At 41.8% G+C, this 15,928-nt stretch overlaps 1 protein-coding gene across 1 annotated transcript; it reads right to left on the bottom strand.

The window, feature by feature from the left end:
* Positions 1 to 4,588: 4,588 nt before the first annotated feature.
* On the bottom strand, positions 4,589 to 5,533 carry LOC115457228 (olfactory receptor 5V1-like). The gene has a single exon (XM_030186653.1). It carries the CDS (start codon positions 5,531 to 5,533, stop codon positions 4,589 to 4,591), a length of 945 nt encoding a protein of 314 aa, XP_030042513.1.
* Positions 5,534 to 15,928: the final 10,395 nt, after the last annotated feature.

Here is a 15,928-nt window from a genome sequence, read left to right as displayed (position 1 = left end):
ATTGTAAGCTCTTTGAGCAGGGACTGTCTTTCTTCTATGTTTGTGCAGCGCTGCGTACGCCTTGTAGCGCTATAGAAATGCTAAATAGTAGTAGTAGTCTCTTGTAATCAGAGGTGATATTGTGATGTCATAATGCCTCAGGCCACCAATAAGAGCCAACCTCATCAGTGATGTCACAATGGCTTGATTGTCCTATACTTGGCTCACTTTTATTACATAGCTCTTTGAGCAGGGACTGTCTTTCTTCTATGTTTGTGCAGCGCTGCGTACGCTTTGTAGCGCTATAGAAATGCTAAACAAAATAGTAGTAGTAGTAACTATGGGGTAATAAAAGATGAATAAACACATAGAGACTGCTTGTACAGTAATAGCAGTCACGGGGGACTTAAAAATACAATCTTAAAAGGGACTAGAAAGATGCAGTAAAGTACCACAATATGAATTAAAAACTTGCTTACCTAAAAGGCAGCCCCCCCAAAAAAACAACAACAACAAAACAAAACAAAAACCAAATGCTGAAGCAGTGTGAAATGTATCTTAAGTCCACTAGTAGCCAGTAAAGTTTTTGCAGACATGGTGTGCTGTGATCATGCCACTTACAACCCTCTATCAGTTGTGCTGCAGCTTTCTGAATCAATTGGAGCTGGTGCAAGATCCTTTGTAGTCAGATCAGTGTAGAATGCATTACAGTAATCTAGCCTTGATGCTATTATCATGGCATAATCCTCTGTGACAAGGTCTGCCTTCTTAATGAAAGTATAGTTGTCACAGATGATAGAGCCAGCTCCTGAAGGTTGCTTGGATTTTTTGGGGGAGGGGATCAATGTAAGAGCTGAGTCTAGCTATACCCCAAAGTTTCTGACCTGTAATTTAAGGGGAAATTCATAGCTCCCAAAAGGTATTTTGATGTTAGATATGTCACTGCTTGAGTTAGGGACCCCCAGGAGCTCAGTTGTACTTGGATTTAGACCAAGGTGGTCATTTTTAGCCCATTCTTGAGTTGCTGTTACAGGCTTTAAAAACAAGCTCCTCCCACCACAGCCCGATTTTAACATAACCTTGCGTATTTATACATCATCATTCCTAGCTAATTCTTCTCTGAACCAGAGAGGGGGGGGGGGGCAGTGCTCTTGAACGCTCATTACAAATCAAATCTGACTTGTAACATTATTTCTTCCTATTTAAATTGATTAACAAAGGCAGTCACATGACTTTACTAGAAACACTGTTAAGTGTGTTGCATGTTTTCCGAGCATTAATATACCAGTTTTAACCTGCTCAAATTGATGATCCACTTATAAAGTAAAAAGGAAGGGAGTGTCTTCAGCACCATGGACAGAAGCCACAACATGGCAACCTTAAGGATGTCAAGGTGCTTCCACTAGTGAAATTTGAGTTGTTAACTCCCCTCCCTGAGGGTTTCTCCTTGTGCCCCAGTTCTGACATTTCTGTTTCAGTTTTTACAAGTGTTTTTGATCATATATAAATGGTGATAGGACAGAGCATGCCAGTGTTAGGTGGAAGTTTCTTCTGTAACTCGGTATTTTAATATCCTACAATTAAAGGATTGGTTTCTTATTTTACTGGCTTACACTGTTTTCTTCCAGAGGCAAGATGAAAATGTCTTGTAACTCTCAAACATCACCCAGGAATGGGGAGTGAGGGAAAAGGGTGAATAGAAACTCGGAAAACTGTTCCTTCACACTGACCACCCGCAGGCACCATTCTTTCAATTTGCTTATGTCTTCTCTCAGTTTATTTATCCCTGATGACAACATATACACTGAGCAGATTTTTATATCATGTAAAATGAAGTATAAGTGGATGTGTGTAGTTTAATGAGCAGTAGGCTGAGAATGAGCCTAGTTCAAAACCCTACTACTACATCCATCATTGCCTTGAGTACAGACTTAATTCTGAGTCCTCCGAGGACAGAAAAATACCTTTCCCATGTCACTTTTGTTTCTGTGGGTCAGGTGAGAGACGTACTAATTGACTTTATAGTGATTTCATTTGAAGCCACCCTGTCTACTTCACAATCAGCCTTAAACTCTGGACAGCTGCTGGAGAACCTGTCCAGAAGAGGTGGGGCTGTAACGGACTCTTTATGTGTGAACCTGGAGGAATCAATTTATCTCTCTGTGTTTCAGCTCTAATCCTTGGCTCGGTCTTTGACTTTTCTACATGTGATTTTTTTTTCAGTGTGAGTCACATCTCAGTTTATTACAGAATAGTTAGAGTAAGACCAACAAGGACCATTCCTTGCTCTCTAAAACTGAGGCAGCACAAATAATTTGACTGCATTCCCAACACTGAGATAGCTGGAAAGCATCCTGGGAATTAAGCTTGGTGAATACATACAGGATTTCAGTGGTACACGATTAAGGAACTCTATAGCCCTCAGAAATACTGTAACAATCCACTTCATTGTGATGGGTGTTCTTTTTTTTGTTTTGTTACATTTGTACCCCGCACTTTCCCACTCATGGCAGGCTCAATGCATCTTACATGGGGCAATGGAGGGTTAAGTGACTTGCCCACAGTCACAAGGAGCTGCCTGTGCTGGCAATCGAACTCAGTTGCTCAGTTCCCCAGGACCAAAGTCCACCACCCTAACCACTAGGCCACTCCTCCACTATTGCTACTATTTGAGATTCTACATGGAATGTTGCTATTCCACTAGCAACATTCCATGTAGAAGTCGGCCCTTGCGGATCACCAATGTGGCCGCGCAGGCTTCTGCTTCTGTGAGTCTGACGTCCTGCACGTACGTGCAGGACGTCAGACTCACAGAAACAGAAGCCTGCGCAGCCTTCTACATGGAATGTTGCTAGTGGAATAGCAACATTCCATGTAGAATCTCCAATAGTAGCAACATTCCATGTAGAATCTCCAATATTCCATGTAGAATCTCCAATAGTATCTATTTTATTTTTGTTACATTTGTACCCTGCGCTTTCCCACTCATGGCAGGCTCAATGCGGCTTACATGGGGCAATGGAGGGTTAAGTGACTTGCCCAGAGTCACAAGGAGCTGCCTGTGCCTGAAGTGGGAATCCAACTCAGTTCCTCAGTTCCCCAGGACCAAAGTCCACCACCCTAACCACTAGGCCACTCCTCCACTATTGCTACTATTTGAGATTCTACATGGAATGTTGCTATTCCACTAGCAACATTCCATGTAGAAGTCGGCCCTTGCGGATCACCAATGTGGCCGCGCAGGCTTCTGCTTCTGTGAGTCTGACGTCCTGCACGTACGTGCAGGACGTCAGACTCACAGAAACAGAAGCCTGCGCAGCCTTCTACATGGAATGTTGCTAGTGGAATAGCAACATTCCATGTAGAATCTCCAATAGTAGCAACATTCCATCTAGAATCTCCAATAGTATCTATTTTATTTTTGTTACATTTGTACCCCGCGCTTTCCCACTCATGGCAGGCTCAATGCGGCTTACATGGGGCAATGGAGGGTTAAGTGACTTGGCCAGAGTCACAAGGAGCTGCCTGTGCCGGGAATCGAACTCAGTTCCTCAGTTCCCCAGGACCAAAGTCCACCACCCTAACCACTAGGCCACTCCTCCACTTCTTCCCACAGATTTCACATTTTAAGCTGTAATTTGTTTCCCTCAACAAATCTAAGACTTTCTCAATGTCTTTCACTTAGTAAATAAGAAGGCTAGCTTACTTGAGGGAGACCTGGATTGTATATACTCCTTTGAAGATATTTAAGGTCCTCAGACAAACATTACTTGCTTGCTCCTTCTATGAAAAACGTTGAGGTTAACAGAAACACGGCAGAGGTTGTTTCTTTGGCTCTTTTCTTGTAGAACATTCTAGGGAGTTTGGTGAATCAGGAAATGGTTCATGTTACTTTCAGGATTTGCTTAATGGCTTCCTTATTGCTTGCATATTTTAATTTGTAATTTGAAGGTTGTTTATGTTTTGAATCGTCATGATGAGATTTTAAAGTACTGAATGGTAGCTGAAGAGAAGCCTGCTGTTTTCTACTTGTCTTGGGCATGTTGGAAAGGCAAAAATGTGAATAAACGAGTAATAAAAAGAATCCATTTCAAAAATACAACTTTTCTCCCAGGAAAACCATCTTGAATGAGCCCAAGGTGGGGGGGTCTGCTGATAGGAGACCACCCACAAAGACCAGGCATTGTGAATGGCAGGAGATCAATGCAGACCACTGATCTCTTGCCATTCACTTCAGGAAATCACAAGAAAACAACCTCTTCAAAAAGGCTTACCCCACCGATCCAACGTAAATCCCCACACCCAGCAACACAGCATAGCCAATGATCGTACTGGACAATACGCAATCTTCACTTCCTCCGACCATCATGATGCCTGACACACAACTACCTCATTCGACCACAACATAACCTTGTATTTGTTATCAACCGACTGGCGAACGCCTTTGCGGTATTATGTAAGCCACATTGAGCCTGCAAATAGGTGGGAAAATGTGGGGTAGAAACGTAACAAACAAACAAACAAATAAATAAATAATATCTTACTAAGAAGTGGTTTGTAATATTCACCAAAGTCCATGAAAATAGGGTACAAACCTCCACTACCACTGCTATCTTTGTGGACATAACCTACCGTTCATTCTGTTCCTTAATGCCCCTTTTACCTCCTTGTTCCTCAAACTGTAGATCAGAGGATTTAGCATTGGTATGATCACAGCATAGAATAAAGCCAACAATCTGTCACTATTCAGGGAATACTTCGATTTGGGTATAACATAAACACAAATTGCAGGCACATAGAACAGGAAGACGGAGGTCAGATGGGAGGCACAAGTAGAGAAGGCTTTGCGCTGGCCTTGTGAGGAGCGTATCTTCAAGATGGCATCCAAGATGCGCACATAGGAGAGGAGAACCAGAACAAATGGCACCATCACTACCACTGCACTATACAGAGAGATCTCAATTTCCGCAAAGTATTTGTCCCCACAAGCCAGCTTTACCAGGGGGGGAACATCACAGAAGAAGTGGTTGATGACGTGTAATCTGCAGTAGGGAAGGCTTAATATTAATACAGCCTGCCCCAATGCCAAGAAGATGCCACCAACCCAGGATCCAATGACCAACTGCAGGCAGCGCCTCCTGCTTATAAGTACTGTATATCGCAGCGGATTGACTATGGCTGCATAGCGATCATAAGCCATGACAGCAAAGAGAAAGCATTCTGTAGAGCCAAGGAAAATGAAGAAATAGAGCTGCAGTGCACAGCAAGGGAAAGAGATGCTTCTGTCCTCCTTGAGAAGGTCCATCAACAATCTGGGGATGGTGACAGAGGTGTAGCACATCTCCAGGATGGAGAGGTTCCAGAGGAAGAAGTACATAGGAGTGTTGAGATGGGGATCCACTGTGGTGAGGATGATGATGAGAATGTTACCCAGTAGGGCCACCATATAGAAAACAGAGAGGATGAGAAACATTATTGACCTCCATTGGAAGGACAGATCAGAGAAGCCAAGGAGAATGAAGGCATTCATGGAGGATTGGTTCATGCTGAACATCTTCATAGACATGTCAAGCAATCTAGGTCAAGGCCCGCATCTCTTTCATCTTTAGTGTTAGCAGTGTAGCATTTGTAAAGCCCACATCAATTCCATCCATTCCAGTGCTCAAAATAACTTGATTAACTTAACATATCATGCATGCTAACAAGAACTCTTCCGACAGCACTATAATCTTGATCAGCAATAATTATTAAATGTTATCACCAGTTCCTAGTGAAATGTTAGAGTGTTTACACCTCTGGAAGGCACCAAAAATCATTTCTGTCCTTTGGTCTCCTGTTCAAGTCTTAGCTTTCCATGGCTTTTATTCCAGAAATGTGCTGCCCACAGCAGAGATAGCTATCCATCTAGACATTATAACGGCCTTATCTTGACTTGCTCTAACCAAGAAGATTTGGTTGGAACAACGCCTGCAGAAAACAGACCAAAGATTAAGGTCAAATAGATCCAAATCACAGGTGCTTAACTAACATTAATAGCAGGAGGGTTAGGGGCATGGGTGGGTAAAGATTCATGTTAGATTATTGAAATAGTACATTCACGAGCCTTTACATAAGTTAGGTCAGGGGTTCCGATCCTTGTTCGTGGGTGGATCCCCTTAAAACCGCCAAAGATTTTGAGGGGTATCAACTTGTTATTGTTATGTTGTTGGATGATTATGGCCCTCATTTTACAAGCTCTATTTGTGTTTAATGTGTACACAAACCGAAACTTAAAACGTTGATGTTGCATAAACGTCTAAGTCCCCATTTTACAAAGCTTGAGGTATGCACATATTAGATCCAAGCGCATGCAAATGGAAAGGGGATGTGGTCTAGGTATATCTTGTGTAGGACAAGGGCATGACAAGATCATAGATGTTACATCAATGTCTTAAAATATCAACGTCAAGGTTTACACCTGCTACCATGCATGGTTAGCATTTGGGAAACAGCTGCTATTGAGTTTTACTCCACTGGAAGACTTGGATGGAGGGTTTCCCTCTTATCCTCTTAGTGGGTTTTGTACCAGTCAAATGCCAAACTGGCAAAAGAAACTGGTCACAGTAACAGCGTTGGGATAACAGCCAGTTAGGTTTTCAAGGTCACAAAGGTAACTGTTTATGTTCTGGCTTTGAACCTATTGAAGCTTTTAACATTTATTTTTCTAAAATGGATGTTTATGCTGCACTCACCCAGCTCATAAATGTCCATTTCTCCTGTGTTTTAGAACAGGTTCTATGTTGGTAGATTCTGTTCTAAAATACTCTTGAAACTCAAGATGCTCCGATCTGATATCTCATTTCCTACTGTATGACCTATCTAAATGGGGCTGCATTTGTGTAACTTTGGTACCCATCTTGGGTACGGTGGGATATCAGTGAATAAACATAAAACACTACTCCCCCTTCCCCATCCCCACCAATTTCTCTCTCTTCACCAGGTTTAGCATCGGTTTTGGTCTACCCTTAATAAAATGAATACTCTACATCCATGTCAATTTGGCTTTCATTCCCATCATAGGACTATATCAGTAGTCATTGAGGTCAGACAACATCATCTGAGTTAAGATGATTATCTAAGCTTCAATTCTTATATCTGTAGACCTGTATTCTGCATTTAATTTGGTAAATCATCAGATTTTGTTGAACCAGCAAACTGACTATGGAATAAGCAATATGGTTTTCAGATGGTTTACTTCATTTTTCATAGAACAGTTCAAGGCATGGTAAAGTTTTACACAGAAACATGAGAACTACCATACTAGGTAAGACTAAGGATCCATCTAGCCCAGTATCCTGCTTCCAACAGTGGCCAATCCAGATCACAAGTACCTGCCAACCCCAAAAAGTAGCAAGTTTCCTTGCTACCGACTGTAGTGTCTTTTCCCAGATCTACCGTAACAATGGTTTATGGACTTTTATTCCGGGAACTTGTCTAAACCTTTTTTCGTTCCAGCTAAGCTTGCTTACCAGAAGAACAAGGGAAGCTGCGGAGATTCGAGCTCAAGTGATCGTTTGAAACAGCTGCGGTCACCGAACCAAAAGCGTTTCTGTGATTTTTCATTTCATCTCTCCCTCCATTACCTCAAAGACAGCTGCAGCTCTCCAACCTCTAATGCAGAGTGACATGTCTGCTTCGGATCTCTAGAGCGTGTTCCAAAAAACAAAGGAAGAACCTTCTATGAAAGTTCCATTCCTACCAGCGATAAGTTGGGTCCATGCTATAGAAAGAATGAACTGCAGAGCTGAAATGTCAATTATAGGGAAGGAAGCGGTGGTTTCATGACTTCCCTTCTTCTGTTTTGCAGCTTTTGAGTGCCGATGTATAATTTAGACACCTTCACCTCAGCAAAGGGGGAATAACAGCCACTTATAATCTCTGTACTGTCCCTGAACATTATGAGTTTACAGCCCAAGGGAAGCCATTTCAGCAGGAATAAATGGTGAAAACAAAATGGAAATGACTTGTGCTTGTCAATTACATGTGGAGGGGCATAATCAAACGGGGTGCCCAAGTTGTCATGAGGGCGTCCTTGCAGGATGGCCCCATAAAGGGGCGGGGCAACCCATATTTTCGAAACAAGATGGGCGTCTATCTTTTGTTTCGATAATGCGGTCGGGGATGCCCAAATCTTGAAATTTAGGTTGACCTTAGAGATGGTCGTCCCCGGTTTTCGGCAATAATGGAAACCGAGGACGCCCATCTCAGAAACAACCAAATCCAAACCCTTTGGTCATGGGAGGAGCTAGTATTCATAGTGCACTGGTCCCCCCTCACATGCCAGGACACCAACCATGCACAAATTGCTCCCGGGTGCATAGCTCCCTTACCTTCGGTGCTGAGCCCTCCAACACCCCCACAAAACCCACTCCCCACAACTGTGCACCACTACCATAGCCCTAAGGGGTGAAGGGGGGCAACTACATGTGCATAAAGTGGGTTTTGGGGGGGTTTAGAGGGCTCAACATTTATCACCACAAGTGTAACAGGTAGGGGGGTATGGGCCTGGGTCCACTTGTCTGAAGTGCACTGCAGTACCCACTAAAACTGCTCCAGGGACCTGCATACTGCTGTGATGGAGCTGGGTATGACATTTGAGGCTGGCAAAAAAATTTAAAAAATTCTTTTTTGGGTGGGAGGGGGTTGGTGACCACTGCGGGATTAAAGGGAGGTCATCCACGATTCCCTCTGGTGGTCATCTGGTCAGTTCGGTCACCTTTTCGAGGCTTGGTCGTGAAAAAAAATGGACCAAGTAAAGTCGGCCAAATGGTCATCAGGCACGCTCTTCTTTTTTCCATTATCGGCCGAGGACGCCCATCTCGAAATCACGCCCAGTCCCGCCTTTGGTACGGTGCCAACACGCCCCCGTGAATTTTGGTCATCCCCGTGACAGAAAGCACTTGAGGACGCCCAAAATTGTCTTCCGATTATGCCAATTTGGGCGACCCTGAGAGAAGAACGCCCATCTCCCGATTTGTGTCGGAAGATGGGCGTCCTTCTCTTTCGAAAATTCACCTGATAAAAATTTGACATTCATTCATAAAATATATCATTCCATACAACCAGCATATCTTTCTCAGTTTTTGATATCCTGTACCCCCTCACGACCCCTCAGACCTTCATCTCAAAATCGGTTAGTTATCCCCTCCTTTCAAATGATAAGACCAGACACTGCTCATGGATTTTCAGTGTTATAGCTCCTACCTTATGGAATTCTATGCCTATTTCTCTGAGGTCTGAAGCCACTCATGATACATTCAAAACTGCAATAAAAACATTTTTATATCAAGATGCTTTTCATGCTTGAAATGTGACTACACATAGCCTTTTGGGTCCTTTCCTGCCTTCGCTGTCCTGGGACCAGGATGTCAGCTACCACCCTCTGCCATCTTTGGCTTGCTCTTAATTGCATTTCGTCTATTCTTTCCACAATTGTTGTTCCTTTCCTATTTTCGTTTTCTGAATTTTACCAATATATTGTAAACCGCTCATGAGTGGTATATCAAGATGTAATTAAACTTGAAACTTCAGTGGATCATGTGTGTCTTCTATGACAACCTAGCAACAACTCAAAAATTCCACATATGCAAAAAATGACAAAATGATTTATATAAATGCTGCACTGGCTAACAAAGAGTGCACAAAAACATGCACTGCAATGCAGAAAGGAAAAGGCCTCAAAGAGCTCCGAGATATTTAATAGTCCGATGGAGCTGAAACAGATCTTTATGATCTTCTCTTCACCATCGGCCAAACCTCAAAGAGCTCCGAGATATTTAATAATCCAACGGAGCTGAAACAGATCTTTAAGATCTTCTCTTCATCATCGGCCAAATCTCAAAGAGCTCCGAGATATTTAATAATCTGACGGAGCTGAAACAGATCTTCTCTTCATCATCGGCCAAACCTCAAAGAGAGCAGAGATATTTAATAATCCGACGGAGCTGAAACAGATCTTTATGATCTTCTCTTCATCATCGGCCAAAAAACCTTTCGTAGTACCGTAAACCTTCACTTCATATAGTGATAAGCTGTGGTGTAAATTATACAGTAACCTGTATGTTTTTCTTCGCTAGTCTTAGTGTAGGTTGACCACTACTCAAAAGCACTTGATATAAACAATCGCACTTATCTTTAGAGGTGGTGCATACAATGGACTTTGTTGCCCGTTCAAGTGTTAAGCTGTGTAGTCTATCCTGATAGGGAAGCCGTCCCATCCCCTGTATCATCTTTGTCACCCTTCTCTGCACCTTTTCCAATTCCACTATGTCTTTTTTGAGGTGCGGTGACCAGAATTGAACACAATACTCGAGGTGCGGTCGCACCATGGAGTGATACAACGGCAGAATAATATCCTTATTTTTGTTTTCAATCCCTTTCCTAATGATACCCAACATTCAATGAAGGAAGTGCTTAAAGATGTCAATTATAGAATGAAAGGCATTAGATCAATAAAGGAAGTACATGAGGATGCCAGTTATAAATGAGGGGGTCAATATTTCAATGAAGGAAGTGCATGAGGATGCCTGAGATATGGGTATGAAATGAACAGGTTTTTTGTGCTAAGTGGTGTTTGGTGATTTTCCTGGTAAGAGACTTGTTCAAGCTAGATTACTTGTTAATAAATCACGTTCACTAGAATATTAGCCTGTGAGTATGCCTGTGTGTGTTATTTCTCTGGGAATTGTTTGCATTTCTCACCAGTGAATTAGTAATGATCACAATTGTCTGTGGGGATAGGCTGCTATGATGTAACATTACAGTGAGTGATCAAGGACTCCCATGATGTAGGGCTATGGGTCATGTAGGATTGGTGATCACCTTCTCTCCCCACTTGTAAAATGGGTAGAACCACTGTATGAAGGAAGAAGTAATTCCCAGCCCTCCTTCTAAGCCATTGGGCAGAAATTTTAATTTACCTACGATCCTTCCAGCACATCTCTAGGGACCTAAACTCAAGGGACTGGAAAAACTGTATATACAGATCATTCTCCACTCCTTTGGCTCAGGAGGAGGGTAATCATGCTGGAGGTATGTGAACTATCACGTCTGATCTTAAAGACCTGCTAGGGACTGGGATCATATATTCCCAGATCTTTGTACATCAAGGTTCTCCGGGCAGAGAAATTTCTCAGGGGGGGGGGGGGGGACATTTGAATTATCTGTATCCCGTGAATTTGAGAGGATGGAAACTGTGCCACAACCTGGGTGAGATATGTAGAAACTAAAACTGAAGAAACAAGTTGGAAGAGAGACATTAGTTATTGGGCAGAGCAAAAGAAGGTTGGGATGACAAGTCACAGTGATAATGTTTGTTTTCACCACAGATGTTATAGTCTATCTTCTGAAGGGGTCACAGTATTAGTCTGGAGTAGTTAAGATGACACCTTGTAGACTAATGTATTGATGCATGAGCATATAGTTTAAGAAGACAACTCACAAATGTTCAAGGGCGACAAAATGTTCATTGAGAAATGGTGTGCTGTTCTCAAAAAATGTTCATTGGACTTGATAATATTGCTTATTGAGACTTCTAAAGAAAGATTGGATGTTAAATGACGTTGTTAGTAAGACAGAGACAATTAAGAGTATAGATAAAAATTATGGTAAATACATAATTGATCTCAATACCAAGATAGAGAATTTTCGTAAAGATATCAAAAAAGCCAAATATGATAAATATAAAAGGGATGAGCTTGATTACAAAAGGGATAACATATATCCATGGGCAGCTATTAAACAAGATTGTTGCTTTCTAAGGTGGTATAGTTATAGATCAAAAGATCCCCAGTCTAGAAGACCCAGATTAGATACTGATTATAGGTCAAACGAAAGGCATGATATGAAAATTAGGGGACCAGTCGTAAATGTATAGGAAATGACTCAGAGGAGTCACTCATTTCACCTTGTTCTACACCCCAAAATACATCTCCTGTTACAATTAGAAATACTGATGAAAATGATTTTTTAGACAAATTGGGAGAGAAGAACCACCACGAAACCTGCGAGCATGAACCTACACCACAACACATATCAAAGAGATTATCAGATGAATTACAGGGGTTGGGGGAGAGGTCGAGGCATACGGACATTTTACTCCAAGGATTATCCCTTGAGACCCTTGAGATCCCAACAATTAATCTAATATTGTTCTCGCTGAGCCACAGATTTCTGTATTGCAGAATGGGCTCAAGATTGTACTTACAAAATCTCATGATGCTTTCCAAACTCAAGTAGACTTGTTTAAATTTAAAAGGAAACACTTTGCACATTTTTTCAACAGTCAGGAAAATTCTACTCACATAGATATGCCTATAGTCAAAAAGAAATCAAAATGGATCTCTCCTAGTCCTGTAGACCCTTTATGTGGCTCATTTTGAAGATCAGTTTTTGGCATCTCATCCTTGCAATGAAGAGGTATGCCTATGGTTTAGGTATATTATTGATAGTCACAAAAGAGAGGGTAAAACAGCATACAAAATAATACAGAAACAGAAAAAAAGCAACACTGGGCTTCCAGGATTGGGATAATCAATGTCCTCCTTTATTGAATGATGACCCGACACGGGCCGTGTTTCGGCGCACAAGCGCCTACCTCAGGGGTCTAGTGTAAAATAACACATAAATATGTCAATCAAATACCTGGCAAAACATTCTATATTGCTTATCCCAGAAATAGTGGATTTTCCCCAAGTCCATTAAATAATGGTCTATGGACTTTTCCTTTAGGAAGCCGTCCAAACCTTTTTAAAACTCCGCTAAGCTAACCGCCTTTACCACATTCTCTGGCAGTGAATTCCAGAGTTTAATTACATGTTGAGTGAAGAAACATTTCTCCGATTCATTTTAAATTTACTACATTGTAGCTTCATCGCATGCCCCCTAGTCCTAGTATTTTTGGAAAGCGTAAACGGACGCTTCACATCTACCGGTTCCACTCCACTCATTATTTTATAGACCTCTATCATATCTCCCCTCAGCCGCCTTTTCTTATATCAGTATAGTGAAATTTGAAATTACTGCCAGGACGGTGCGCTGGCCTGGCAGTAGTCTCATTTGGGTGCACGCTGGCTAGCGTGTGGAGGCTACCGCAGCTTAGTAAGAGGGTCCCCAAAATGACCTTAATTAAATGAACTTGGCTACATTTGCTTGCTATCTGCTCTAAGACCTGGTGTGCTCGTAGACCCTTCTGATCATTCTGCGCTGGTAAAGGCCTTTAGCGGCTGCATTTACTTTTAATCATCGGCCCACCAGTTCACAAATAAAAGAGTTCTTTATTTACTGCCCACTCAGGGTCCTAGCGAGTTGTTTCACGATATAGTGACGTTCAGTAATATTGCATTTTTGTTTCTGCATTGTATAAAGTCTGTCAATATATCTTTTTGTAGCAAGTAACACTCATTCCACTGAAATTATTGTTTTTCTCTCGTTCAGTTGTAGCATACGTTTCTTGCACATAATCACTTGAGCACATGATCAGTATTTATACTGATGTTTATTTGCTATTATATAACCTTTTTTTTAATTTCTGATTTGTTTTGTTTTCCTGCTAGATTGGGCATTTGTTTGCCCTTTGCATTTTTTTTGGAAATTATGAACTTTTGCAAGGTATGGTGCTTTAATGCAGATCCCATTTGTCTCTGTTTTTAATAATGCTTCTTTTACATAAGTACATATAAGTAATGCCATACTGGGAAAAGACCAAGGGTCCATCGAGCCCAGCATCTTGTCCACGACAGCGGCCAATCCAGGCCAAGGGCACCTGGCAAGCTTCCCAAACGTACAAACATTCTATACATGTTATTCCTAGAACTGTGGATTTTTCCCAAGTCTATTTAGTAGCGGTTTATGGACTTGTCCTTTAGGAAACCGTCCAACCCCTTTTTAAACTCTGCTAAGCTAACCGCCTTCACCACATTTTCCGGCAATGAATTCCAGAGTTTAATTACACGTTGGGTGAAGAAACATTTTCTCCGATTTGTTTTAAATTTACTACACTGTAGTTTAATCGCATGCCCCCTAGTCCTAGTATTTTTGGAAAGCGTGAACAGACGCTTCACATCCACCTGTTCCACTCCACTCATTATTTTATATGCCTCTATCATGTCTCCCCTCAGCCGTCTCTTCTCCAAGCTGAAAAGCCCTAGCCTCCTTAGTCTTTCTTCATAGGGAAGTCGTCCCATCCCCGCTATCATTTTAGTCGGGGATGGGACGACTTCCCTATGAAGAAAGACTAAGGAGGGATTCATTAATCTTTTTTTTTAAATCACACTACTTATCATGTCATGGATTACCATTTGATTTTACCTTATTTGTCTGTTTGTATTTGTATTATGTTTATGAATTTTTAATTGACTTTACATTATTTTTTGATTATATCATGTATTAATATCTATTAAGTCAGTTTTTTATTCCACGCACACAAGTTTATGTATATCTATGTTTCTAAATATCTAGACCCCTGATGCAGGCGGTTTTGCCGAAACACGGACCGTGTCGGGTCGGTCCAATAAAATTTGAGTTGACGTTCCCCAGTCCTGAAGGCTCTTTGTGCTTCTGTGTTTTGCTCCTGTGTGACTGTACTTGGTTTTCCTTATCTTGTGTTGCCTGATGTATCAGAACCAAAGCTGAGGAATGCAGTTCCTTGAGGGAGACTTTAGGTCCAGTTTTCGGAATAGACTAACAGCAACCCTACATATTGGTCCTTGCATTCTAGATCTGTTCTCGGACAATCAACGTTACAGATACCTTGGAAGGTAACATGAGCTCCAAAACCAGCCTGAAGTCTTCCTCTAGAAACTGGGCAGCTTGGCAGAACTTTCAAACTATTCAGATCCTCCCTGTTTAAGATTCAACTTTTGTTTGCTTCTCAGTAGCACGATCGTCTTCTTGTTCCAGAGGACCTTTAAAGCGTGGGCAAGGGAAAAGGAAGAGATGGTCTGCCTCCCCCTCTACATCCATGACCTCTGCTGCCTCTTACCCGTCTACCGACCATCCCACACCTGACACTTTTTGGGGCTATGTAATAAGTAACATATTCTGCGCATCTTGGAACCCAACGTATGCGTTGCCTTGTAAAATAATATCATAGGATCTACCTAGATTGTACTAGAACCCTTTATGACTGCTGAAAGCGTCAGGGCTTCTGGACCTTCAAATGCCACTGGGGAGTTGAGGCACTTTGCGAAGTTGTGTCTCTGTTACTTTACTGTGCGATAACTGTGTATTTCAGTAAATATTTGAGTTTCTAGTCATCTCCTTACTTTCAAGCATTGGCATCTCCATTTCACGACTTTCTCAGGCCCCCTTTTCGGCCGTTTTAACCAGCCTTCTTTAATGTTTGGTCTAATATATTTTATTCATTGTATTTTTACCATCAAGGTTGCAACCCCACTATTAAAGTACTCTTTCTGTGACTTGCTCTTCAGGTGTCTGTGCTGTGTTCGTGCTTTATATGTATCAATGCGGACACCTGCATGAAGCAATGATAAAGACCCACTCTTCAGCTGTCCGTGCAGTATTCATGCTTTACCTGTATAAGTGTGATGCCTGTATGTAGCTCTGATGAAGATCTGCTCTTCAGTTGTCTGTGCAGTATTCACATTGTACAGGTTGTCAATATGATGTCTGCATGGGACTCTATCTTCCCTAAAAGCATCTTAACATATATAATTGTACTAGCTGCCTGCTTTAGTCGCCAATGCCCACTTGTTACAATAAAATGGATTTATTATGTGGTGTTTGTTGTAGAAGGATTTGAGGCCATTCAATAAATTCTGCAAATGAATTCGTGTTTGCACGAACAAGCTTTTGTTTCACTCTATTGACCGTGCAGCTATTGTGAAAACAGTGGCCTGTTGTAAAGAGGATAAAAAAAGGCCCCTCTCCAGCCAGCCAAACATTCCTGGAA

The sequence above is a fragment of the Microcaecilia unicolor genome, chromosome 14 (genome assembly GCF_901765095.1).
Source record: "Microcaecilia unicolor chromosome 14, aMicUni1.1, whole genome shotgun sequence".
In the NCBI taxonomy this organism is placed as follows: Eukaryota; Metazoa; Chordata; class Amphibia; order Gymnophiona; family Siphonopidae; genus Microcaecilia; species Microcaecilia unicolor.
Note: the sequence above shows the minus strand (reverse complement) of the source record. Positions and strands in the feature narration are given on the sequence as shown.

Coding starts and splice junctions, on each gene's coding strand:
- LOC115457228 (XM_030186653.1), bottom strand. CDS start 5,533: ATGTTCAGCATGAACCAATCCTCCATGAATGCCTTCATTCTCCTTGGC.